Below are 26,617 nucleotides of genomic sequence, written 5' to 3' on the forward strand. Positions count from 1 at the left end.
CCACATCTGCAGGGACCCTGTCTCTATTCCTGATGAAGGGCTTTTGCCTGAAACGTAGATTTTCCTGCTCCTCGGATGCTGCCTGACCTGCTGTGTTTCTTCAGTACTACTCTAATCTAGACTCTGGTTTCCAGCATCTGCAGTCCTTGTTTTTACGTAGTTGATTTTAACCCTACTGCGAATCCTCTTGCAAGGATGCCTGCCTTGAAGAAGTTTTCCTCCTCTCTCTACAAGAATTTCAGTGAGTCTCTCTCTCACTGCAATCCCCAAGTCATCTCCTTTCATTTATCTCTCCACGCTGCAGGCACCCTGTCTCTACTCCTGATGAAGGGCTTTTGCCCGAAACGTCGATTTTTCTGCTTCTCGGATGCTGCCTGACCTGCTGTGCTTTTCCAGCACCACTCTAATCTAGGCTCTGGTTTTCAGCATCTGCAGTTCTTGTTTTTACCTACATAACATCCACGCAGAAAGCTCCAAAACTCTCAACCCTCTACAGAAAACCTCTCAGCTGAGCGCTAAATGATCACTGCTTTGCCATAGACTGTACTTCTGTGTTCAATTTTCCAACCTCTCAGTTTCAACACGTTAGAATTTTGTGTGTCAATGAAATCACCTCTCATTTTTCTAAACTCCAGAAAATGCAGACAATTTATGAATCTCTTGTCAAGAGGAAGGAGGTGGTTTAAGTAAAGATGAGATGTGAAGGCTCAGTTAGAGCACTTGATAGTTACAAGTTAGCCAGGAAGGACCTAAAGAGAGAGCTAAAAGAGCCAGGAGGGGACATGAGAAGTCTTTGGCAGGGTGGGATCAAGCAAAAAGCTGAAGTTTTCTACAGGTTTGCCAGGAATAAAAGAATGACTAGGGCAAGATTAGGCCAGAGAAAGACAATAAGGGGAAGTTGTGCGTGGAGTCCGAAGACATAGGAGAGGCGCTAAATGAATATTTTTCATCAGTATTCACACAGGAAAAAGATGCTGTTATCGAGGAGAATACGGAGATACAGGGGTATCATTGATAAGATTGAGGTTATTTAGGAGGAGGCATTTGCAATTCTGGAAAGCATGAAAATAGATAAATCCCTGGACCAGATGGAATTTATCTTAGGATTCCCTGGGAAGCCAGGGAGGAGATTGAAGAGCCTTTGGCTTTGATCTTTATGTTGTCACTTATGTCTACAGGAATAACGCCAGAACACTGAAGGATAGTAAATATTGTCCCCTTGTTCAAGGAGGAGAGTAGAGACAACCATGGTGATTATAGACTAGTGAGCCTTATTTCTGTTGTGGGCAAAGTTTTGGAAAGGATTATAAAGGATAGGATTTATCATCATCTAGAAAGGAATAATTTGATTATGGATTGTCAACACTGTTTTGTGAACGGTAGGTCACGCCTCACAAACCTTATTGAGTTCTTTGAGAAGGTGACCGAACAGGTGGATGAGATTAAAGCAGTTGATGTTGTGTACATGGATATCAGTAAAGTGTTTGATAAGGTTCCTCACGGTAGGCTATTGCACAAAATACGAACGCATGAGATTGAGGGTGATTTAGTGGTTTGGATCAGAAATTGGCCATCTGTAAGACGACAGAGGGTGGCGGTTAATGGCAAATGATTATCCTGGAGTTCAGTTACTATTGGTGTATCACAAGGATCTGTTTTGGAGTCACTGCTGTTTGTCATTTTTACAAATGACCTGGATGAGGGCATAGAAGGATGGGTTTTAAACTTGTGGATGACACTAAAGTTGGAGGAGCTGTAGACAGTATAGAAGGACAAAATGTCCAGATTACAGAGGAGGAAGTGCTGAATGTCTTGAAACAGTTAAATGTGAATAAATCCCCAGGACCTGATCAGGTGTACCCGTGAACTCTGTGGGAAGCTAGAGAAGTGATTACTGGGCATCTTGCTGAGATATTTGTATCATCGATTGTCACATGTGAGATGCCGGAAGACTGGAGGTTGGCAAACATGGTGCCACTGTTTAAGAAGGGTGGTAAGGACAAGCCAGGGAGCTGTAGACCAGTGAGCCTGACCTCAGTGGTGGACAAGTTGTTGGAGGGAATCCTGAGGGACAGGATGTACATGTATTTGGAAAGTCAAGGACTGATTTGGGATAGTCAACATGGCTTTGTGCATGGGAAATCATGTCTCACAAACTTGATCGAGTTTTTTGATGAAGTAACAAAGAAGACTGACGAAGGCAGAGCAGTAGATGTGATCTATATGGACTTCAGTAAAGCGTTCGACAAGGTTGCCCATGGGAGACTGATTAGCAAGATTAGATCTAAGGAATACAGGGAGAACTAGCCATTTGGATACAGACCTGGCTCAAAGGGTGGTGGTGGAGGGTTGTTTTTCAGACTGGAGGCCTGTGACCAGTGGAGTGCCACAAGGATCGATGCTGGACCCTCTACTTTTTGTCATTTACATAAATGATTTGGATGCAAGCATAAGAGGTACAGTTAGTAAGTTTGCAGATGACACCAAAATTGAAGGTGTTGTGGACAGTGAAGAGAGTTACCTCAAATTACAACAGGATCTTGACCAAACGGGCCAATAGGCTGAGAAGTGGCAGATGGAGTTTAATTCAGATAAATGCGAGGTGCTGCATTTTGGGAAAGCAAATCTTAGCAAGACTTATACACTTAATGGTAAGGTCCTAGGGAGTGTTGCTGAACAAAGAGACCTTGGAGTGCAGGTTCATAGCTCCTTGAAAGCGGAGTCGCAGGTAGATAGGATAGTGAAGGTGGTGTTTGGTATGCTTTCCTTTATCGGTCAGAGTATTGAGTACAAGTGTTGGGAGGTCATGTTGCGGCTGTACAAGACATTGCTTAGGCCATTGTTGGAATATTGCGTGCAATTCTGGACCTCTTCCTATCGGAAAGATATTGTGAAACTTGAAAGGGTTCAGAAAAGATTTACAAGGTGTTGCCTGGATCTGAGCTACAGGGAGAGGCTGAAGAGGCTGGGGTTGTTTTCCCTGGAGTGTGGGAGGCTGAAGGGTGACTTTATAGAGGTTTACAAAATTATGAGGGGCATGGATAGGATAAATAGGCAAAGTCTTTTCACTGGGCTCGGGGAGTCCAGAACTAGAGGGCATAGGTTTAGGGTGAGAGGGGAAAGATATAAAAGAGACCTACAGGGCAACTTTTTCACACAGAGGGTGGTATGTGTATGGAATGAGCTGCCAGAGGAAGTGGTGGAGGCTGGTGCAATTGCAACATTTAAGAGGCATTTGGATGGGTATATGAATAGGAAGGGTTTGGAGGGATATGGGCTGGACGCTGGCAGGTGGGACTAGATTGGGTTGGGATATCTGGTCGGCATATACGGGTTGGACCGAAGAGTCTGTTTCCATGCAGTACATCTCTATTACTCTATGTTACAGGTTACAGAGGGACATAGATAAGCTACAAAGCTGGGCTGAGAGGTGACAAATGGAGTTTAATGTGGAAAAGTGTGAGATGATTCAATTTGGAAGGAGTAACAGAAATACAGAGTACTGGGCTAATGGTAAGATTCTTGGTAGAGTGAATGAGCAGAGAGATTGCGGTGTCCATGTGCACAGAGCCCTGAAAGTTGCCACCCAGGTTGAGAGGGTGGTTAAGAAGGCATAAGAAGTGTTAGCTTTTATTGGTAGAGCTATTGAGTTTCAGAGCCATGAGGTCATGTTGCAGTTGTACAAAACTCTGGTGAGGCCGCACTTGGGAGTATTGCATACAGTTCTGGTCGCTCCATTATAGGAAGGATGTGGAAGCATTGGAAAGGGTGCAGAGGAGATTTATCAGGATGTTGCCTGGTATGGAGGGAACGTCTTATGAGGAAAGGCTGGGGGACTTGAGGCTGCTTTGAGAGAGAAAATGATTAAGATGTTACTTAATAGAGGGATACAAGATGATCCGAGGATTAGATAGGGTGGATAGTGAGAGTTTTTTTTCCCTCTGGTGGTGCTGGCTAGCACGAGGGGACATTGCTTTAAATTGAGGGTTGATACATATAGGACAGACGTCAGAGGTAGATTCTTTACTCAGAGTACTAAGGGATTGTAATGTCCTGCCTGCAAAAATAGTGGAGGCACCAACTTTAAGGGCATTGGATAAACGTACAGATTATAATGGAATAGTGTAGGTTAGTTGGGCTTTAGATTGGTTTCACAGGTTGGTGAAACATCGAAGGTTGAAGGGCCTATACTGCACTGTAATGTTCTATGTGGCGGTTCCAAAAATGCCCCATACATTTGTAGCAAGACTTCTTATTTTATATATAAAAAAAAATCAGATTTTCTATTCTTACGACCGAAGTGGAGAACCTCACATTATATTAAACTCCATCTGGCCTTTTGCTGCACACTTATTTAACCTATTTCTTTAATATCTATGAGCGATCCTCAAACTCGCATTCCCACCAAACTTTGTACAGTTAGCAAGCTTATGCTCCATCGCTTTGCCTGTGTTATTAATATAGAGTTCATTAACATTTCAAGCCCCTGAAATGATCCCTGTGATACTGATCCTTTGAAGCTGCCAACCTCAACATACGTCATTTATCCACAATCTTTGCTTCCTATTAGCTAATTCTCTATCCATGCTAATATATTACTTGAAACTTCATGAACCCTTTTTTTTAAATTAACTGTCTGTGCAGCAGCAGGCTGAACACCTTTTGAAACCTAGGTACGTTACATCCACTTGTTCCTCTTTATAGAGTCATAGAGATGTACAGCATGGAAACAGACCCTTCAGTCCAACCCGTCCATGCCGACCAGATATCCCAACCCAATCTAGTCTCAATCTTCCTTATTAGTTATATCCTCAAAAAACTCCAATATAAACCTGACCACTATGCTTTTCGAACTGCATTGTTAAGAATGTTTCAATAATAGACGCCAACACTTCTTTGATGACTATGTCAGATTAACTGGTCTCTAGTTCCCTGACTTTTCTCTCACCTTTCTTGAAATGCAGTGTTACACTTGCTAACTTCTAGTCTACTGGCACCAGTCCAGAATCTAGGGAACGTCAGAAAATTACAACCAGTATATCCATTACCTCTGCAGCTCTTTCAGCACTGTAGGATCTAGACCATTAAATCCTGGGGATCTGTCATGCTTCAGTCCCTTGGATTTTTTTCAGTGCTAATACTCATTGCCTTAATTACCTCCTCCTTTTTAGCTCCTAGGTTAGTCTCTATTTCTGGTAAAGAACTTGTGTTTTCTACTGTGAAGACAAACATAATATTTGTTCAATGTCTCTGCCACTTCTTAATTCCCTGTGATAATTTCTCCTGTCTCTGCAGAGACATATGTTTGCTTTAGTAGTTAATTTTGTTTTAATATACTTGTAAAATCTATTTTTATATTCCTGAATATACAGAAAATTCTAGTTATGCAACATTTCAAATCAATGCTTCTAATGTAAGTTTTTCATCAAATAAGATTACATTTCACTCGGTTTGTCATGCATAACAAAACCAAATTTGAATTTCAAACATTACTCACAATAAATACTAAGTAAAGTGCAAGACAAATGACAATTTCAGAAGGAAAAACTTTAAATTAGTGGAAGAAAATCTGGAATGTCTGGAATAATTTGCCAAGCAGAATAGAAACAAAAACATTGTAGCATTGAAACTGTAGTTGCATAAGATGGAAACGTAGGAGATATATATATTTTCCTATCTTAAGTTAGACTTATATAAAACTGCCCGCCACAAGAAGATCACACTATATTTCACAAAGGTGAAGCTGCAAGTTATTGTGATGTTACTGATTTTAAACAATGGTAAATCAACACGGACAAAACTGTAAAATCAACCAGTTTCATTGAAATTTTTATTGGTTGTAACTAAGTTAATGAATACAAAATTGTTCAGTTTTATTGTGAGAATTTTATGGCATTTGCAGGAGGAAGTTTCTCTAAAAAAAAATGGATTTATCATCAATAAACATACAAAACCTAATTAAGAGCATACCTCAAAAGCTTCTGTTTTTGTTTTGTAGAAAGCGATTTCAAAAATTCCACCTCAGGATCATCATCATCTTCACTTGCTATGTATTGCTAAAATAAAATCAAGAACAACACAAAATTGAATTGTATGTGGATTCAGTGAGTAGCACACATTTAAAAGTACAACTTTAATTTGCTTATCAACCATTTTCAGATTATGCAAACAGTTTATGTAATCATTTTATAGATTAACTACACAGTTGGCATTAAATTTCTAAACACTTCTTTAATATTAGCAGTTAGGGTATCTAAAGCATTGGAAAATCTCTTCAGGAGGTGTATAAATAACACCGCTAATTAGGGTCAATTTCAATTCAAAGAACGTTGGTAAAAATTGCACAGGCAGGTTTAGAGCAAGAACTGTAAAACTTCCTTGGATACAGCAATTGTTCTACTCAATTCATCTTTCAGAAATTATAGTTTATCATAGGAGAATACTGAGCAAATAAGCTACACTACTAATGCACTTTGTTCAGTAACTCAACAGCACTTTGTTCACTGATCTTTCAACTAAAAGTGTCTCACACAAAACAGCATAACAATGCTTAATGTAAGTGTATGTGAATAGTTTTCATAGAAAGCTGTAATGTACAACCAACACATAGCTTCACCCATTATTGATTGGACTCAGCTTGTTCACAAGTAGTCCTGCCAGACTGACATGATCACAGCACGTACCTGTTATGGAGAGTTTACCAGTAACAACGTAAGCAATACAAACAAAGCGGCTGGAAAATCATAAAAATAGAAAATGCTGGAAATATTCAGAAGGACAGTCAGATCTATGAAGAAGGACAGAGTTGGGTTACGAACATTAGTAACTTTATGTAACAGTTATGCCTACTTTAGTCACATTTTCACTTCAGAGTCAGAAGATTTAGGTCCCACTGTGCTGTTCTAAAAGAGTACTCTACTGTCAAATGCGATGTCTTTCAGAAGAAATGTTCAGTAGATGCTGCTTCTGTCCTCTTAGAAATGGATATCAACCTTACAATACTAACGTGAACAAAAACAGGGGGAGTTATCCTTGGTATCCTGGCAATATTGATCATTTAGGAGAAAGTGAGGACTGCAGATGCTGGAGTACCAGAGTTGAAAAATGTGGTGCTGGAAAAACACAGCAGGCCAGGCAACATCCGAGGAGCAGGAGAATCGACGTTTCGGGCATAAGCCTTCTTAAGGAATCTTTCCTGAAGAAGGGCTTATGCCCGAAACGTCGATTCTCCTGCTCCTCGGATGCTGCCTGGCCTGCTGTGTTTTTCCAGCACCACATTTTTCAAAATTGATCATTTAATCAACATTATAAGACAAAATTCACATGATCTGATCATTTACACATTGATGAGTTTGCAGTTCACAAACTAGCGGTGACATTTCCTATAGTAGAATGTGACTACACTTCAAGAAAAATTCACTGATTATAAATTGCTTTGGGTTCTCTGGTGCTGTGTATATATTACTTAAGGTTAGGTTTTTTAGCTGCTTCATAGGGCTGCTTGATAAAGTTTTCTTTCGCAGTGTTCCTGTGAGAGGAATGAACAAAAGTGGCATAAACATTTAAGAAATCCACTTGGCGTCAGTCAAAACTCAACAAAAACTCCTGGTCTTAAAAGGCAATAGATTTTTTTTGTCCCTACAAAAATGAGATCAACCTGCCCAAGTCAGACAGTCACAATGGCATAGGTGGTGATCACTTGGCCCATTGAGTCCATGCCAATGCTTTGCAGAGCAATCCAGTCAATCCCATTGTTCTATCCCCAGTGTCCTGGAAATTTATTTCTTTTGGTATCTGTCCAATCTCCTTTTCAAATTATCAGTCCATCATCTGATTTGCAATGAGTTCATAGTTATTAACTTTTTAAGAAAGGTTTTCCCTTACATTTTGAATGTATTGCCTAAAACCTTAAACCCATGTGCCCCTAGTCCCATTAACTAGTGGGAACAGTTTATCTTTGTTTACCTTATCAAACTCTGACAAACATGTACCCTTTTATCAGATCCCCTCAACTTGCTTTACTCCAAAGGAGAACAATGCCAGCTTCTCCTCTCTAATCTAATCTTAAATTTGTCAGCAACCCTTAGGCAGCACCTTCTAAATCCATGACCTCTAGCTAGGGTGTCAGCAATGCAGGGCATGGTGGCAGTGGCCCGGTGCAGAGTGTGACAACAGCCAGCAGTCAGATCACATGAAGGCCCCCTGCGCTGGTCTGCTGCAGAGACTCCTTGGAGACAGACTGTGATGTTTGTCTTTTTAACTTTGCTTCTTGCATTTCTGACCTATGGTTATACTGTGTATAGTTGTAATGTAACTTTTTTTCATCTCTCTTCTGTAATTAAGAATGCATTTAGGTACTCTGTATCTATGATGGCACCGTGTGCTGGTAAGTGTTGCATTGTAACTGATTTTGTAGAACAAAGAAAATTACAACACAGGAACACGCCCTTCAGCCCTCCAAGCCTGCACCTATCCAGATCCTCTATTTAAACCGTCGCCTATTTTCCAAGGAGCTGTATAACTCTGCTCCCTGCCCATTCATGTATTTGCCTTGATACATCTTAATGTTGCAGCTGTACAGGACATTGCTTAGTCCACTGTTGGAATATTACATGCAATTCTGGTCTCCTTCCTATCAGAAAGATGTTGTGAAACTTGAAAGGGTTCAGAAAAGATTAACAAGGATGTTGCCAGGGTTGGAGGATCTGAGCTATAGTGAGAGGCTGAACAGGCTGAGGCTGTTTTCCCTGGAGCTTCGGAGGCTGAGGGCTGAGGTCTACGGTCTACAAAATTGTGAACGGCACGGTTAAGATAAATAGACAACGTCTTTTCCCTGGGATCGGGGAGTCCAGAACTGGAGGACATATGTTTAGGGTGAGAGGGGAAAGATAGAAAAGAGACCTAAGGGGCAACTTTTTCATGCAGAGGGTGGTACATGTATGGAATGAGCTGCCACAGGATGTGGTGGAGGCTGGTACAATTGCAACATTTAAGAGGCATTTGTTTGGGTATATTAATAGGAAGGGTTTGGAGGAATATGGGTCCGGCACTGGCAGGTGAGACTAGATGGGGTTGGGATATCTGGTCGTCATGGACGGGTTGGATCGAAGGGTCTGTTTCCATGCTGTACATCTCTATGACTCTAAATGATGCGATCATGCCTGCCTCTACCACCTGTGTTGGCAGCACATTCCAGGCACCTCCCACCCTCTGCATAAAGAACTTACCATGCATATCTCCCTTAAACTTTTCCCCTCTCACCTTGAACTCGTGATCCCTAGTAATCGAGGCCCCCACTCTGGGAAAAAGCATCTTGCTATCCACCCTGTTGATACCTCCTATGATTTTTCAGACCTTAGACCTCAATCAGGTCCCCCCTCAACCTTTATCTTTTTAATGAAAATAATACTAATCTACTCAACCTCTTCATAGCTGGCGCCCTCCATACCAGGCAACATCCTGGTGAACCTACTCTGCACCCCCTCCAAAGCATCAACATCCTTCTGGTAATTTGATGACCAGAACTGTATGCAGCATTCCAAATATGGCCAAATCAAAGTCCTATACAACTGTAACATGACCTGCCAACTCTTGTACTCAATACCCTGTCCGATGGAGAAAAGCATACCATAAGACCATAAGAGATAGGAGTGGAAGGAAGGCCATTCTGCCCAGAGTCCACTCTGCCATTTAATCATGACTGATGGGTATTTCAACTCCATTCACTTGCACTTTCTCCACAACCCTTAATTCCTTGCAAGATCAAGAATTTAAGGATCTCTGCCTTGAAAACATTTAACACCCCCGCCTCCACTGCTCTGTGGCAATGAATTCCACAGGCTCACCACTCTCAGGTTGAAGAAATGTCCCTTCATTTCTGTTCTAAGTTGACCCTCTCTAATTCTAAGGCTGTGTCCACGGGCCCTAGTCTCCCCGCCTAATGGAAACAAATTTCCAGCGTCCACCCTTTCAAAGCCATGCATTATTTTGTAAATTTTTATTCGATCTCCCCTCAATCTTCTAAACTCTAACAAAAACAATCCCAGGATCCTCAGCCATTCATCGTATGTTAGGCCTACCATTTCAGGGATCATTCGTGCGAATCTCTGCTGGACATGCTCCAGTGTCAGTATGTCCTTTCTGAGGGGTGGGGCCCAAAATTGGACATAGCATTCTAAATGGGGTCTAACTAGAGTTTTATGAAGTCTCAGAAGCACATTGCTGCTTTTACATTTCAATCCTCTTGAGATAAATGACAACATTACATTCACTTTTGTAACCATGGGCTCCACTTGCAAGTTAACCTTTAGAGAATCCTGGAACAGCACTCCCTTTGTACTTTGGCTTTATGAATTTTCTCACCGTTTAGAAAATCGCTCATGAATGTATTATTTTTTCCAAAGTGCAAGACCTCGCATTTGCTCATGTTGAATTTCATCAGCCATTTCCTGGAACACTCTCCTAATCTGTCTGAATCTTTCGGCAGCCTTCCCATCTCCTCAGTACTACCTGCCTGTCCACCTAACTTCCTATCATCGGCAAACTCCACCAGAATGCCCCCAAACCCTTAATCCAGATCATTTATGTATAAAGCGAATAGCTGTGGCCCCTACACTGAACCCTGCGGGACACCACTTGTCACCGGCTGCCATTCCGAAAAAGAACCCTTTATCCCAACTCTCTGCCTTCTGTCAGACAGCCAATCCTCAATCCATGCCAGTGGCTCACCTCAAACACCATGGGCCCTCACCTTAGTCAGCAGCCTCCTGTGGGGCACCTTATCAAAGGCCTTTTGGAAGTCCAGATAGATTACATCCATAAATTCCCTGGTCTAATCTAATTGTTACCTCCTCAAAGAATTTAACAGGTTTGTCAGACACAACCTCCCCTTACTAAATTCATGCTAATTTGTTCTACTCCAACCCTGCACTTCCAAGAACTCAAATTTCACCCTTAACGATAGATTCTAAAATTTTTACCAACAACCGAGGTTAGGCTAATTGGCCCATATTTCTATCTTTTGTCTTGATCCTTTCTTGAATAAGAGGGTTACAACAGCGATTTTCCAATCATCTGGGACTCTCCCTGACTCCAGTAACTTTTGAAAGATCACAACCACCACATCCGCTATTTCCTCAGCCACCTCCCTCAGAACTCTAGGATGTAGTCCATTGGGGCCAGGAAATTTATCAATTTTTAGATCTTTTAGCTTTTCTAGCACTTTCTCTTTTGTAATGGCTACCATACACAACCCTGACTCTCCTTAATTGTTGGGATATTACTCATGTCTTCCACGGTGAAGACTGATGCAAAGTATTTATTAAGTTCTTCAGCTATTTCCTTATCTCCCACCACTAGCCTTCCAGCATCCATTTGGAGCGGCCCAATGTCTACTTTTGCCTCTCATTCATTTCTTATGTATTGAAAGAAACTTTTATGATCATTTCTAATATTACTGGCTAGCCTACCTTCATATTTGACCCTCTCCTTGCTTATTTCTCTCTTTGTTATCCTCTGTTTGTTTTTGTAGCCTTCCCAATCTTCTGATTTCCCAGTGGTCTTGGCCATTTTATAGGCTCTTTCTATGATAATTTCCTAACTTCCTTTGTCAGCCATAGCGGTCTAATCACCACCCCCCAGATAATTTTTTTTTCCTTGGGATAAACCTCTGTACTGTGTCCTCAATTACACTCAGAAACTCCTGCCATTATTACTCTACTGTCTTCTCCGCTAGGCTCTGCTTCTAGTCGATTTTCGTCAGTTCCTCTCTAAAGCCCCTGTAATTACTTTTATTTAACTGCAATACCATTACATCCGATTTTGCCTTCTCTCTTTCAAACTGCAGACTGAAATCTACCATATTATGATTGCTGCCTCCTAAGCGCTCCCTTACTTTAACATCTTTTATAAAGTCTGGCTCATTACATAGCACTAAGTCCAGAAAAGCTCGCTTCCTTGTGGGCTCCATCACAAGCTGTTCCAAAAAGTCATTCGGAAGCATTCCATGAATTCCCTTTCTTTGGGTAAATAATGTCGCCAGCAGATCCAATCTACTAGCACACTGAAATCCCCCATGATCACCGTGACCTTGCCTTTCTAGCATACCCTATTTCCCGGTACATCTTGCACCCCTAATCCTGACCACCGTTAGGAGGACTGTACATGACTCCTATTATCGATTTTTTTGCCTTTGTGGCTCCTCAACTCCACCCACACAGACTCCACATCCTCTGATCCTATGTCATTCAGTGCCATAGATTTAATTTCATTCTCACCTAACAAAGCAACCTTGCCCCCTCTGCCCACCTCCCCATCTTTTCAATTGTAAGTTGTAAATCCTTGGACGTTTAATTGCCAGTCCTGAACCCTCCTGCAACCATATCTCTGTGATGTCTACCACATCATAATCATTCATGATGATTTGCGCCGTTAATTTATCTACTTATCAAATCGAAATGAAATTGAGTGAGGTAAACTACTTGATAAGGACTGCAGACAGGAAGAAATCTCACAGAGTGTGTGTCATGTGAATATGCTCAAAAGTTATTTTGATAGAGAAGAAAAACAAGAGGAGAAAGTGTTAATGATTACAGCACAGAAGAAAGAACCAAGTTCAGAGGATTCTGAATTGGACATTCCTCAAATCAAACTGGACAAAGAGGAAGTTGTCAAAAATTGGGATAAATTATTGCATTCCCTTCCACAAGAAAATCAAATTGACCTTCAATAGTTATTACTATCACATAGGGAAATATGTGGAAATAAACTGGGAAGTGCGAACCTAATCGTGCATGATGTAGATATAGATGTTATTCCGATTAAGCAACATCGTTATAGGCATAACCCTCTAAAGTTGGCACAGGTTCAGGAGGAGATAGAGCACATGCTCCAAGATGGCATAATCAAAGTGAGTTACAGTGACTGGAGCTCACCCATAGTCATGTTGCCAAAAGCAGATAGTTCTCAACAGTTACATGTGGACTATTGCAAAGTCAATGCCATTACAAAGACTGATGCATATCCAATTCCACTGCAGGACTATGTCAAAAAATTGGGACAAGCAACTTACATTTCTAAGTTGAACTTGCTCAGAAGCTACTGGCAAGTACCTCTATCAGAGAAAGCAAGGGCAATTTCAGTTTTCGTAGAGCCAAATGGACTATATCAGTTCAAAGTCATGCCATTTGGAATGAGAAACGCTCCAGGCACAATTCAGAGACTAATAAGGTCATTGCTGGATTACCCTTCTGTGCTGTTTACATTGATGACCTGATGATGGAAGGAGCTTATGGAAGGAGCATTTACAGAATTTTTTGGACTTGTTCAATCAACTTCGGAAGGCAGGTTTGGTGGTAAACCTAGCTACAAGTGAATTTGTCAAACTCAAGTCACTTTCCTGGGCCATGTTATTGGACATGGATAAATGGCCCGACGGGATGCAAAAACGAGAATTATAGGGGAATTTCCCACACCGACGAGATAAGCAGTACTACAGTTCCCAGGATTTAGTGGATTTTACCGAAAGTTAGTGCCAAACTTTAGCAATGTGGTTGCTCCACTCACGAAAAAGGACAAGAAGTTTCAGTGGACAGCGAACTGTCAAAAGGTATTTGACAGCTTTAAAACTGTGTTAACCACTGCTCCAGTATTAGCCACACTGGATCACACGAAGCCTTTCAAGGTGGCTATCGATGCCAGTGACATTGGTGTTGGTGCAGTGCTCCTGCAGGAGGATGACGAGGGGATAGAAAGACCCATCAGGTATTTTTCCAGGAAGTCGAACGTTCACTAATGGAAGCATTCAACAGTGGAGAAAGAGACTTTAAGCTTGGTGTCAGCAACACAACATTTCAGTGTTTATATTACCAGCAATGCGTCGGAGACGATCGTATACACGGATCATAACCCATTGACATTTGTTGTTGCAGCCATTCAATTTGACAATTATGCATGTGGCTGGTTGTGAAAACGTGACTGCCGATCAGTTATAGAGACTCGAATGAGATACGGGGCATTCGGTGGTGGGTGTGCCACAGCCGGAATTTGCATGTAGTTATGCATGTTTGCATGTTTATAGTTAGTATAGCGTATATCGGTGTTTAGACTACTATCTGATTTTTTTTGAAGAGTTTTAAAAATGAAGCCATGTTTAAAAGGTTCATCTTATTTTAAAAAAGGGGCTGATGTCACAAAGCTGGTCCTTTTTTTCCTTAGGGTTGCTCCTTTTCTCACGGACACTGTGTCCTTGATTTTTTTCAGAGCGATCATAAGACTCTCCTGGCTCAGAGGTGACTAGTTTTGTACAGAAATGAAAAGGATGTCGAGAGGCCTTTTGTTTTTATACAAACAGATGAGACAGGCCAGAATGATCATGTTTTAGAAGTGAACTGTATAAGTGGAGTGGTCAGCTTTCTAGTTGAGCAGTTCAGTCCAGAACTAGTTAGGAGTTCAACTGCAAGCTGTGTGGGAACAGGTTGCTAAACTCTCTCTCCTTCAGCTGTTCTAATGTCAACCTGGAAGCATTTGATCCACTTTTCTGTATTTAAGGGGGTTTGCTTTTGGGACTGTTGTGTATATTCAGAACAGCATAATTAAATCTAATTTGGATAGACAGAGTTCTGTAGAGGTTCTTTATTCTGTTCTTTTTGTGTTTCACTGTGTAATTTTGTGAATAAATTTTTATCTATTTTAAAACCTGGTAGTCAAGCTAGCTAACTTACTCTGGGTAATTTTCACTGTACACTTACTGAAACAAATTGTAAAGCTATGGTCTGGGTTGCCTACTTAGGAATGTTTTGAATGGTCTGGCCTAGTCCATAAAACCAGATTGAACTTCATCTGCCACTTCTCTGCCCAACTCTCCAATTTATTTATATTCTGCTGCATTTCTGACAGTCCTCTTCACTATCTGCTACTCCACCAATCTTAGCGTCATCTGCAAACTACTTAATCAGACCACCTATATCTTCCTTCAGATCATTTATGTATTTCACAAACAACTGTGGTCCCAGCACGGATCCCTGTGGAACACCACTGGTCACAGTTCTCCATTTTGAGAAACTCCTTTCCACTACAACTCTGTCTCTTGTTGCCCAGCCAGTTCTCTATCCATTAACTACTACACCCTGGACCCCATGCAACTTCACTTTCTCCATCAGAACTGAAGAATCTGTACCTAGGTTCCTTTGTATCTAAGATGGCAATATAAGTATGACTTATAAACATTTCATTAGTGACAATAAAGCTAATTCTATCGAGAAAGCGAAGAGCAGCAAATATACCAGAACACAACCACCTCCAAGTTCCCCTCCAAGCCAATTGGTTTTTAACTAGAGGAGTATTGAATCATGAGCTGATGGTGCTGGTGGTGAGTGGCTTGCCCACATCTGATTTGTACTATAAGATCATACAGGACCTAGTGTCAATTTCGACTCCCAGGGCAACTCCCTCCCACTGTATACCACTGCTTCACCACCAGCTTTAGTGCATCTGTCCTGCCAGTGCATACCCAGGGACAATAATGGTGGTGTCTGGAACAGTGTGTGTGAGATATGTTTCAGGCAGTATGTCTATGTTAGGCTGTTGCTTTTGAAAGCACCATGTCATTTTATTTTTGCTTTTATAAAAACTGTGGACTGATACAAGAAAACATCATTTTCAAATCAGTTTTTGAAAGGTTGGTTCAGCTTTGAAAAACAAGTAACCTGACAGCCATGCCAGCCATCATGTAAAAACAACTGAAATTCAAGTTGCAGACAATTTGGATCCAAGGTGGTGTACAAATGCATTTGAGGACAACAAGAAGTTGATTGGTTAATGGACTAGAGACCTGTAATCAATGACAGAGAGTATTGTGCCTGTTAATAACTGTGAGATTGGATTTGAGATCAACTGAAAGCTTGCATCTGGGAACATGTTTCAGAAACAGACAGGCAGAGAGATATTCAGTTCCTCTTCAGCTTGGAGTGGTCTCTCTGTTCTCTGCAGTTAAAACTCACTGTAAAGCTGAAGAAAAACCAGTTTACCTTTTTTGCAATAATTGTTGTAAGCGGTGACTTTTAACTGTTAAGTCAGACTTTTTGTAAGGGAACCAGTCACCTGTGTCTCTTACCAACCACTGGAAGCATCTTGTCTTTACTATTTTTCCATTCTGTCCATAACCTATTTTACCTTCTGTGTGTATAAGGGGGAAGTTTATAAAGGGATTACAATTTTGATTAGTCGTGTTAAATGCCAGCTATTTACGTGTAGCTAGAGTCTATTACTTGTGATAAACCACATTCCTGTTCAGTACAGAAACCTGGTCTATGGTTCATATCAATATGGATTTGAAAGCCAGATAAATTGTTGAACTTTGTATACATTTAAAATCTTTATCTTTTGGGAGAATTCCAGGAATAGTGGGCTCAATTTTCAACATGTTACCCCAATGAGTTGCTACTACCCAGTCTGTGGGACAGCTCTCCCAAGTTTGGTACAAGATGTTAGCAAGGAGGGCTTCGTAGGGTAGACAGGGCTAGTTGTACTATTGATGCTTTTAGAGGTTTGGTCCTACCAATGAATAATTAACATTTTTAAAAATTTACTGTGAAATTTTTATCACAGCCACATATTTGCTCTCCAATATTATAGGGAGATTTGTGAGGGAACTGCATCCCATTGCTCCAAACACACACATTTCATTGGCCTATCAAAAATGGGTTTCTTACAGATAATAGTTATTTGACATGCTGTGAAAGATGATTAACTTTGAATAACCTGGATTTTCAAAGAAGTTCCTTTCATATAGGGAAACTCAATTTAATTCCTATTGTATAGCTGTTCTAAAAGGAAATTCCGATTAATCCTAGAGTGTTACAACTACGACGTTTAAAATTATTAAATATTTTGGAACTGTAGCTTTACATTTCTATGCATTCTGAATACGGACTTTCTGACAGCAAGTCTGAGACAAGGGTTGTTTGGATCAGTTTGCTTGGAAAAAAAGAGTAAGCTATTTATGCTTTGTGACAATGACAGCAGTCATAGAGTCATAGGTATAGAGATGTACAGCATGGAAACAGACCCTTCGGTCCAACCTGTCCATACCGACCAGATATTCCAACCCCATCTAGTCCCACCTGCCAGCACCCGGCCCATATCCCTCCAAACCCTTCCTATTCATATACCATCCAAATATCTCTTAAATGTTGCAATTGTACCAGCCTCCACCACATCCTCTGGCAGCTCATTCCATACACGTACCACCCTCTGTGTGAAAATGTTGCCCCTTAGGTCTCTTTTATATTTTTCCCCTTTTACCCTAAACCTATGCCCTCTAGGTCTGGACTCCCCGACCCCAGGGAAAAGATTTTGTCTATTTATCCTATCCATGCCCCTCAATTTTGTAAGCCTCTATAAAGGTCACCCCGCAGCCTCCGACACTCCAGGGAAAACAGCCCCAGCCTGTTCAGCCTCTCCCTATAGCTCAGATCCTCCAACCGTGCCAACATCCTTGTAAATCTTTTCTGAACCTTTTCAAGTTTCACAACATCTTTCTGATAGGAAGGAGACTAGAATTGCATGCAATATTCCAACAGTGGCCTAAGCAATGTCCTGTACAGCCGCAACATGACCTCCCAACTCCTGTACTCAATACTCTGACCAATAAAGGAAAACATACCAAACACCTTCTTCACTATCCTATCAACTGCGATTCCACTTTCAAGAAGCTATGAATCTGCACTCCAAAAGATCTTTGTTCAGGAACACTCCCCAAGACCTTACCATTAAGTGTATAAGTCCTGCTAAGATTGGCTTTCCCAAAATGCAGCATCTCGCATTTATCTGAATTAAACTCCATCTGCCACTTCTCAGCCCATTGGCCCATCTGGTCAAGATCCTGTTATAATCTGGAGCTAACCCTCTTCGCTTTCCACTACACCTCCAATTTTGGTGTCATCTGCAAACTTACTAACTGTACCTCTTATGCATGCATCCAAATCATTTATGTAAATGACAAAAAGTAGAGGGCCCAGCACCGATCTTTGTGGCACGCCACTGGTCACAGGTTTCCAGTCTGAAAAACAATCCTCCACCACCACCCAGTCTTTTACCTTTGAACCAGTTCTTATCCAAATGGCTAGTTCTCTCTGGTTTCCATGAGATCTAACCTTGCTAATCAGTATCTCATGGGGAACCTTGTCGAAAGCCTTACTGAAGATCTATAGATCACACCTACTGCTCTGCCCTCATCAACCTTCTTTGTAACTTCATCAAAAAAACTCAATCAGGTTTGTGAGACGTGATTTCTCACACACAAAGCCATGTTGACTATCCCGAATCAGTCCTTGACTTTCCAAATATATGTACAGCCTGTCCCTCAGGATTCCCTGCAACAACTTGCCCACCACCGAGGTCAGGCTCACTGGTCTATAGCTCCCTGGCTTGTCTTTACCACACTTCTTAAACAGTGGCACCACGTTTGCCAGTCTCCAGTCTTCCGGCACCTCACCTGTGACTATCGATGATACAAATATCTCAGCAAGAGGCCCAGCAATCACTTCTCTAGCTTCCCACAGAGTTCTTGGGTACACCTGATCAGGTCATGGGGATTTATCCACCTTTAACCGTTTCAAGACATCCAGCACTTCCTTCTCTGTAATCTGGACATTTTGCAAGATGTCACCATCTATTCCCCTACAATCTATACCTTCCATATCCTTTTCCACAGTAAATATTGATGCAAAATATGCATTTAGTATCTCCTCCATTTTCTGTGGCTCCACACACAGGCCGCCTTGCTGATCTTTGAGGGGCCCTATTCTCTCCCTAGTTACCCTTTTGTCCTTAATGTATTTGTAAAAACCCTTTGGATTCTCCTTAATTCTATTTCCCAAAGCTATCTCATATCCCCGTTTTGCCCTCCTGATTTCCCTCTTAAGCATACTCCTACTTCCTTTGTACTCTAAGGATTCATTCGATCTATCCTGTCTGTACCCGACATATGCTTCCTTTTTTTTCTTAACCAAACCCTCAATTTCTTTAGTCATCCAGCATTCCCTATACCTACCAGCCTTCCCTTTCACCCTCACAGGAATATACTTTCTCTGGATTCTTATTATCTCATTTATGAGATGGTCAAAAATGGTCAAAAAGTCAATAGAAGCCAATATATTATAATTTTAGAATATCCAACAGCAGTTCACCACCACATTTTTACCAGAGTAGATTTTGACTCAAAGTTCCAGAAGGCTGGTATTAGATTTATATTGGAATCTACTTATAATGTAAGATTATGACAGAATTGTTATGTTAATACTTTGAACCAAACTTCAAAATAGAAGGGAAGGACAAAACACAAAGAACCTTCTTGAGGAAGTCAATGTAGATATAATAATAATGGTCATAGGTGAAAATAAGGGCATATATTTATTGGAGCACAACACTGAACTACAAACATGGATTGCAAGGATTTCTCCTTCATTCTTTAGGCCAAATTTTATTTGCACTATAAACGAAATAGATAACGGGAGCAGCAGGGCATCTTGGACCTTGATGGCACCAACAAAGCAAATTTCTCAGTGAGACTGTAGGGTAAAAATGAACAAACAAGGGAAGGATTGAGAAGAATGAATTCGGGCGCACTAATAAAATATAAATTCACAAAAGGGAAAAGATGAGAGGAAAAGACTGCATTACTGGAAAAAATGGTCAAAAAGTCAATAGTAGCCAATATATTATAATTTTAGAATATCCAACAGCAGTTCACCACCACATTTTTAACTGTTCACTTTCAGGATTAGAGAGGTGCATTGGCAATCATTAACAATCGTTAGATACATGACTTCCAGTAGCAGGTAGAATGTATATTTAATATGCAAATACAAAACCTTCATAAAACTGACGGGATAGGCCTTTTTCTAGTTGATTTGTGGATTCACAATTTTCTAGATGATTTATGCAGTAATAACACTCCCACCCCTATGGCTTTCTTCAAATTTCAGGCCAATGGAACTGAAGATTAACAAATCCTTAGGATCTGTCTGATTACACTCTAGGGTTTTAAAAGAAACAGTTCGAAAAATCCAAGACACACTTTGCCAGAAAATCTCAATGGATTTAGGAATTGTGTCTTTGAATCAGAAAACGAGAAATGTCACACCAATTTTTAAACCATAAGGAGAAAAAAAAACAAGTAGTTGCAGGCCTGTCATTTTTGCAACAGCTGTTTTGAAAATTATTGAAATCTATCATCAGGACTGAGTGCCTAGAATTGTGCAAATCTGAAAAGTCAGCAGCGTTTATAAAGATTCAGCCATGTCTGTCTAACTGCTGATTATTTTTGAGAAGGCCATTACCAATGTAGACATGGAATTGCCTATGTATGTCAGCATTTGATAAGGTTCTGCACATAGAATTATCAGCAAACAGAAAATTCACGGAATGGGAGGGTATCTGTTTCTCAAGGGTTGAAATTTGGATGTGAAGTAGAGAAAGTAGCGATGGAGGAAATTACAAAGATAAAATTATAGAGTGCTGAATATTCAAATCAGAAGAAGCAATACATCAAGTAAGAATTTGTGAACAGGCATTGACTGATTCAAATTTGCAGATACAGTGGTGGCATAAGGAGTTTCATATGGAAAATAATATTGTAATTGACCTTGGGACCAAGAGAAATAATCCAAAATAACTGTTTAATGTTAAGAAACTGGAAACAATAGAGGAGAATAGGATTTGTCTACTCACTCACATACAAGACTAAAGGCTAGTGCACAGATATAAAAAGTAATGAAAAGGCTACTACAATCATAGAATCCCTACAGTGTAGAAACAGGCATTTGGCCCAACAAGTCCACACCAACCATCCGAAGAGTAACCCACTCAGACCCATTCCCCTACTGCTCTACATTTACCCTAGACTAATACACCTAAACCTACACACTCCTGAATGCTATGGGCAATTTAGCATCGCCAATTCACCTAACCTGCACATCTTTGGATCGTGGGAGGAAACCTGAATACTCAGGAAACATACACAGACACGGGGAGAATGTGCAAACTCCACGCAGACAGTCGCACAAGGCTGGAATCAAACTCGGGTCCCTGGCGCTGTGAGGCAGCAGTGCTAACCATTGAACCACCGTGCCAATAGAATGTTGGCTTCTATCACAAAGAGATCGGAATACCAGTGGGCCAAAGTTACGCTTCAACTGTACAAAAACAATCAGACCCTGTCTAGAATATTACATTCAGTTCTTAGTACAGTATCACTTGAGGAAGGGTATAACTTGGCTTCAGAGGGAGTGCAGTGCTGGATTACTAGAACAATTCTGCAATTTAAAGGGTTCATTTGTGAGGTCAGGTTGCATAAACTGGGATTGTATTCCCTTCCTTTACAGGTAACCTAATTGAGGCTTTAAATGATAAAAGTATTCAACAGAACATAAACAGAAAAGCTATTTCCTCTGGCATGGGAATGTAGAACAAGATGTTCAATCTTATCGAAAGAACTTGGGACAGCAGGGCAATGTTTGAAACCAAAAATCACGTAAATATGGAATTCTCTTCTCTAGAAGTCTGAGGATGCTCGTGTCAATGGAACTTTTAAATACTGATACTGACAGATTTTTATTAGCCAAGGATATGAAGTAGCAGTGATCTAATGTGGGTACATAGATTACAGGCAAAACTAATCACAATTTAATTGAATTGCAAAACAGCCTTGATGAGTTTAATAGCCTATTCTTGTCCCTATGTGGGAAACACGTTCAAATCAACAGAGCTGAAGTACCAGCTTTACTACATGGTACAACTTGGTTTCACATCAACCTTCAGGTCAACGCTAAAAGCCAAGAAAGCAGTTTTTTGGCAAATACTTTACAAATGCATGGTAATCTCCATATCCCAGTTGCAATCTCTGAGCACATAATTCTATGTTCAAAACCTTGCAAGTCACAGTTGCACTCAGAGCAACTTTGTGAAGCAGCTAGTATGGTCCTGAACAGGAAAAGTATTTCTTCCAGCCAGAACAGCAGGCAGCATGGTGATTCAGCAATTAGCCCTGTGCCTTCACATCACTAGAGATCCAGGTTTGAATCAAGTCTTGGGTGACTGCATGGAGTTTGCATGTTCTCCACGTGACTGCTTACATGTGTCTGCACGGGTTTCCGCCAGGTGCTCCGGTTTCCTCCTACAGACCAAAGTTGTGCAAGTTAAGTGAATTAGCCCTGGGAAATGTGGGATTATGGGAATAGGGTTGGGGACTAAGACTGAGCGGGATACTCTTCAGAGGTTTGATGGGCTGAATAAGCCTTTTTCTGCACTGTAAGGATTCTGTGAATAGGCTTCATGCTAGAGGGTCAGAATTAGCTTACTAATCACAGTAGTAATCAATAGCTTGTATTAACAATGCTATTAAAACATGCATCGAATCTGACGCTTTTTCACATAGCAATCTTGAATATCTTCACTCTTGTTGCAGTAAAATAATGTGGGCTGTGTATTATCTGACACTCTGCCATTGAGTCTCTAGAATAACAACAGGAGGCTGTGACTGCAATGTTTGCCTTCCAGACCTGACACTGAGCCTGTGTGAACTGAGTATGATAGCCTTCTCAAAATGAATGTCACATCTAATTTAAGGCACTGTGGAGGATTCTCAACTGCTTGCAAACTGGCTCTAGGATAGTGAAATTACATTATGGACCATCGATTTTATGATACACTGATAAATAACCAAGTGACACATGCTTCTTCCTCTATATTGGCATGCATTAGTTTTAACACCAGCAGATAGAGGCTGTCAGACAACTGGGCCAAATTCAAATGCATGAAATATATGCTTCATTGACAGTCAAGGCTACTTTTCAAAATGGAATGAACCAAAATCAGCTGAATGGTCAAACTTCAGAATGGAGACTCTGAACATTCAGTATCAAACTTTGGAATCTCACAACAGTATCCTTTAACTACCAAGATGAGGAGAATTGATTAAAAAAAAACTTCACTTTATTTCTTCATAATTTAAAGCTATTGGCAGTATTGGGGAAAAGAGATGAAAAGGAAGTGACAAATTAATTATACCATTTAATCACAATTATATGAAGGAAGATGTACTGGGAAAAGAAAAGCCCACACAGGTAGTCTAAATAAGACAGCACAAAGAACTGTCCACAGATGAATTAAAAATAGAAAAAAGAAATTCACAATATAACAACTCAAATTGCAGATAAGCGATTATTCATGACCAATACTATAAAATACATATCCCACAACTAGACGCTTTAGTAAATCACATCTTTTTGTCCTTATACAATCGAACATGAAAATTAGCTAAAACACAGACAATTTCATAATTTTATAATTTAGTTTATAAAATGAAGCAGAAAGATGCACATAAACTTGGAGTATTAAAATCTAAGCAAAGAAAAGGTTGCATCACAAAAAGTCTAAACACTGAATTATAACTAATTTCACTTAGCATGGTTTCCATTAAACCCACTGTTACCTCAGTAAAATTGTGTTTAAAAGTTTAAGATCAGGACTGCTTAATCTCATTATTCACCTGAAAATGGTTTTCTGCCAAATCATTTCATATTCACTTCATAAATATAGAATACCTGTGATGGGTCATTTGGAGTTGTATTCCTTCCCAGTACATTTTGTTTCAGTGCAAATCCACTATTTCGCATCTCTGCCATCAGCTCTGAGGGATGCATTGATGGACCTGTTTTAAAAGGGCATACATATCAATGCTTATTAACATTTGCTTACATTCAGGTTTTATTTCACAATGGGAACCTACTTGCTTCTTTGTTTAAAATAGCTTAGATAAATCAATTCAAATGATCTTCTGCTGTGCAAATGATTAGATATTATTCTATAAAACAGCTGCTACAGAGTGAAGAATATCAACTAGATGCATTTATCTGCAACACAGCAGGAACACGTTTTGCAAAACTTTCAGAAGCATTGTACTAGGGAATGGGCGACATTAAACTGAAGCTAGTCATAATAGACACAAAACATATCTTAAACTGTTTATTGTAATCTTGCAAAATTATTGAATGAACAAAACAAGCAAGCTGATTATGCAGGTGCAGCGCCTATTTCTGAACAACTTGCATTTATATAATGATTTTGATGTAAAATATATCCCAAGATGCTTAAAAAATGAAAATGTGATCAATGGTTATCAAACCTCAGAGGGAGAATTCAGGAAGGGGGACTCAAGTTTGATTATAAACTTGAACCTCTATCTAATAAACAGGAAAGACAATTAGAAAGATGAAAAGGATTAAGAATTCCAGAAACATTGAGGTAGTTTAAGGCTTGGATGTTAATAGCAGGGCAGGGGATGGGGTATGGATACATTAAGAAAAACCTCACCCTCAAGTTATGATCTGAATTTCCAAACTTATGTGGAAATAACTGGGCAGTTTGTGTGGCGAGAAGGATTTTGAAGATCTGCACTGGAAAAAAAGTTTCAAGTTGTGCATGGTCTAGTTCAATCTGATCAACTTTTAAAAAAGATATTCTTTTATAGGATGTGAATATTGCTAGTTAGGTCAGGAATTGTTGCCCTTCCTCTCGAAAAGGTGTTGCAAACTGCACTCTTGAACTGGTGCAATCTATCTGTTGCAAGCAGAATCACTGTGCTTTTGGAAGGGAGTTCCTTGATGTTGAGTTCACCACAGTAATCAAACAGTGATCAAGTTCCAAGTCAAGATAGTGCATGGCTTGGAGAGGAATTTACAGGTTGTGGTTATGTTCCAATGCATCCACTCCCCTTGTCCTTCTAGGTAAGAGAAGTTGCATTATGACAGTGTTGTCAAAGAAGCTTTGGTGAGTTGCTACAGTGCATTCTTGTATATAGTACATAATGCTTTATTTGTGTGTTGGTGATGTAAATTATGCCAATCAAGTGGGCTCCTTCGTTCTGATTGGTACCTACCACCTCAAATATTGTTAGAACTGCAATCATCCAAGCAGTGGAAAGTATTTCATCATATTCTCAACTTGTGCCTTTTACACAATCGACAAGTATGAGGAGCCAAAAGGTGCATTGCTCACTTCAAAAATTCTCTTAACTGCTCTGATGGCCACAGTATGTACATGGTTCGTCAAATTCCATTTCTGGTCAATAGCAACCTCCAGAATATTGATAGTTAGTATATATTAGCAAGGGTAATAACTAGGGAGGGACCAGTGGCAAGGGAACAGGTTAAGGCAGGGGCTGGAAATGAACATTTTTGTTTTCCTGGTCTTCATTTGGACAAGTTGTAAATCATCCAGGACTTGGTGTCAGTTCCACAGCAATAAATATGAAACCGGTACAGAAGGAAGAAGTAGAACTGTGTCTTGTCCGTTTATATATGAAAATCAGGCCTGTTTTTTGTGGCTAATGGCACTGAAGGATCCAAGTATGTAAAAACATGAAATAGGAGCTGGAGAAGTCTCTCCCAAACATGACAATGGCTGATTTTCAATTTCAACTTCACAAACCTATCCACTCCTCATTGCCCATGAGACCAAAACATGACACTCTCAGCCAGCGGCAATTTGATATAATGAGCATCTATATATATTTGCTTACATTACAGGAACGGCAAGGCTATTGACTTCCCTAATCAAACACTCTCTCACCAATCCCCAATTCCTCCTAGCATTGGCCTAAGCAGGTTCTCCAGTCAGTTTACTCCTTTTAGCTTTCATTAGCTCCTGCATGGGATCCTTTATCTGTGGTTCAGTTATAACGCAGCCTCAATTTTTTATAGTCCCATATCTGCGTAGTAGCAAGCCTCACTATATAGTCGATTATGGCACAGCCACAATCTCCTTCAATGTCTAAAAGCTGAATAATGTGGATGCTGTAAAATAGAAATAGTGGGAATACTCAGCAGGTTATGGCAGTATCAAGTCCCTTCGTAACCTTGAATGTTTCAAAGAGACCACCATTCTTCCATCCAAAGAACATAGCCCCAATTTACTCAGCAGGTAAATAAGGAAGAAAGCAGGTACAAAGGATAGATCTTTTATGGATTCTGCAGTTAACTGTGTGGGAGTGGAGAAATAAGCTGTTTATTGAAGGCACAATTTGACCAAGCAAAACAGTGGAAAATAACTCGCAACGAAGAAAAAGTAGATCAAATCCCCATGGAGGTTAAATTGGATGACCCAAAAAAGTGAGCAAGGATCATCTGCATGCTGTTTGTTTATTAGCTAGCACTAACTGTGCTATGCATTGGTCGCACAGCAACGTAGTGAAAATCACTAGCACATCTTGAAAGGGAGGTACTGGAGCAGGTGAGGGAGGTATGCAGATAGTGAATTGCAGCTGGAAAGAAAGAAGTGAAGAATAGCATAAGAACAAGAACAAACACTAAAGGTTTTTGGATACTGCACTAGGAATTTTAGTTGAGGAGGGGGAAAGGAGGTGAGGTACCCTGATTTCATACGGTTCGAAACAGAGTCAGAAGGGAGTGGAAGCAGATAGCTGTGGAGGTCAAGGCCAGCAGCAAAGCCCCAAAGACTCGAATGTCATGCTGTTAGTTCAATGACCCAAAATGAATGGTCAAGGCCAGTGAATGCACCTTTAAACATCAAATCCTCCCAGCTGCATCACAAGCATTTG

At 40.4% G+C, this 26,617-nt stretch overlaps 1 protein-coding gene across 1 annotated transcript in view; it reads right to left on the bottom strand.

The window, feature by feature from the left end:
• The window catches only part of cir1 (corepressor interacting with RBPJ, CIR1), a 65,232-nt gene that overhangs the window by 8,935 nt on the left and 29,680 nt on the right, over positions 1-26,617 (bottom strand). Inside the window, exons 8-9 of the mRNA XM_060827315.1 lie at positions 23,604-23,710; positions 5,971-6,056 (exon numbers count right to left, since the gene is read on the bottom strand). Of these exons, the coding sequence (XP_060683298.1) occupies positions 5,971-6,056; positions 23,604-23,710 (193 nt within the window). The remainder of the gene's footprint in view (positions 1-5,970; positions 6,057-23,603; positions 23,711-26,617) is intronic.

This window comes from Hemiscyllium ocellatum, chromosome 7, assembly GCF_020745735.1.
Source record: "Hemiscyllium ocellatum isolate sHemOce1 chromosome 7, sHemOce1.pat.X.cur, whole genome shotgun sequence".
In the NCBI taxonomy this organism is placed as follows: Eukaryota; Metazoa; Chordata; class Chondrichthyes; order Orectolobiformes; family Hemiscylliidae; genus Hemiscyllium; species Hemiscyllium ocellatum.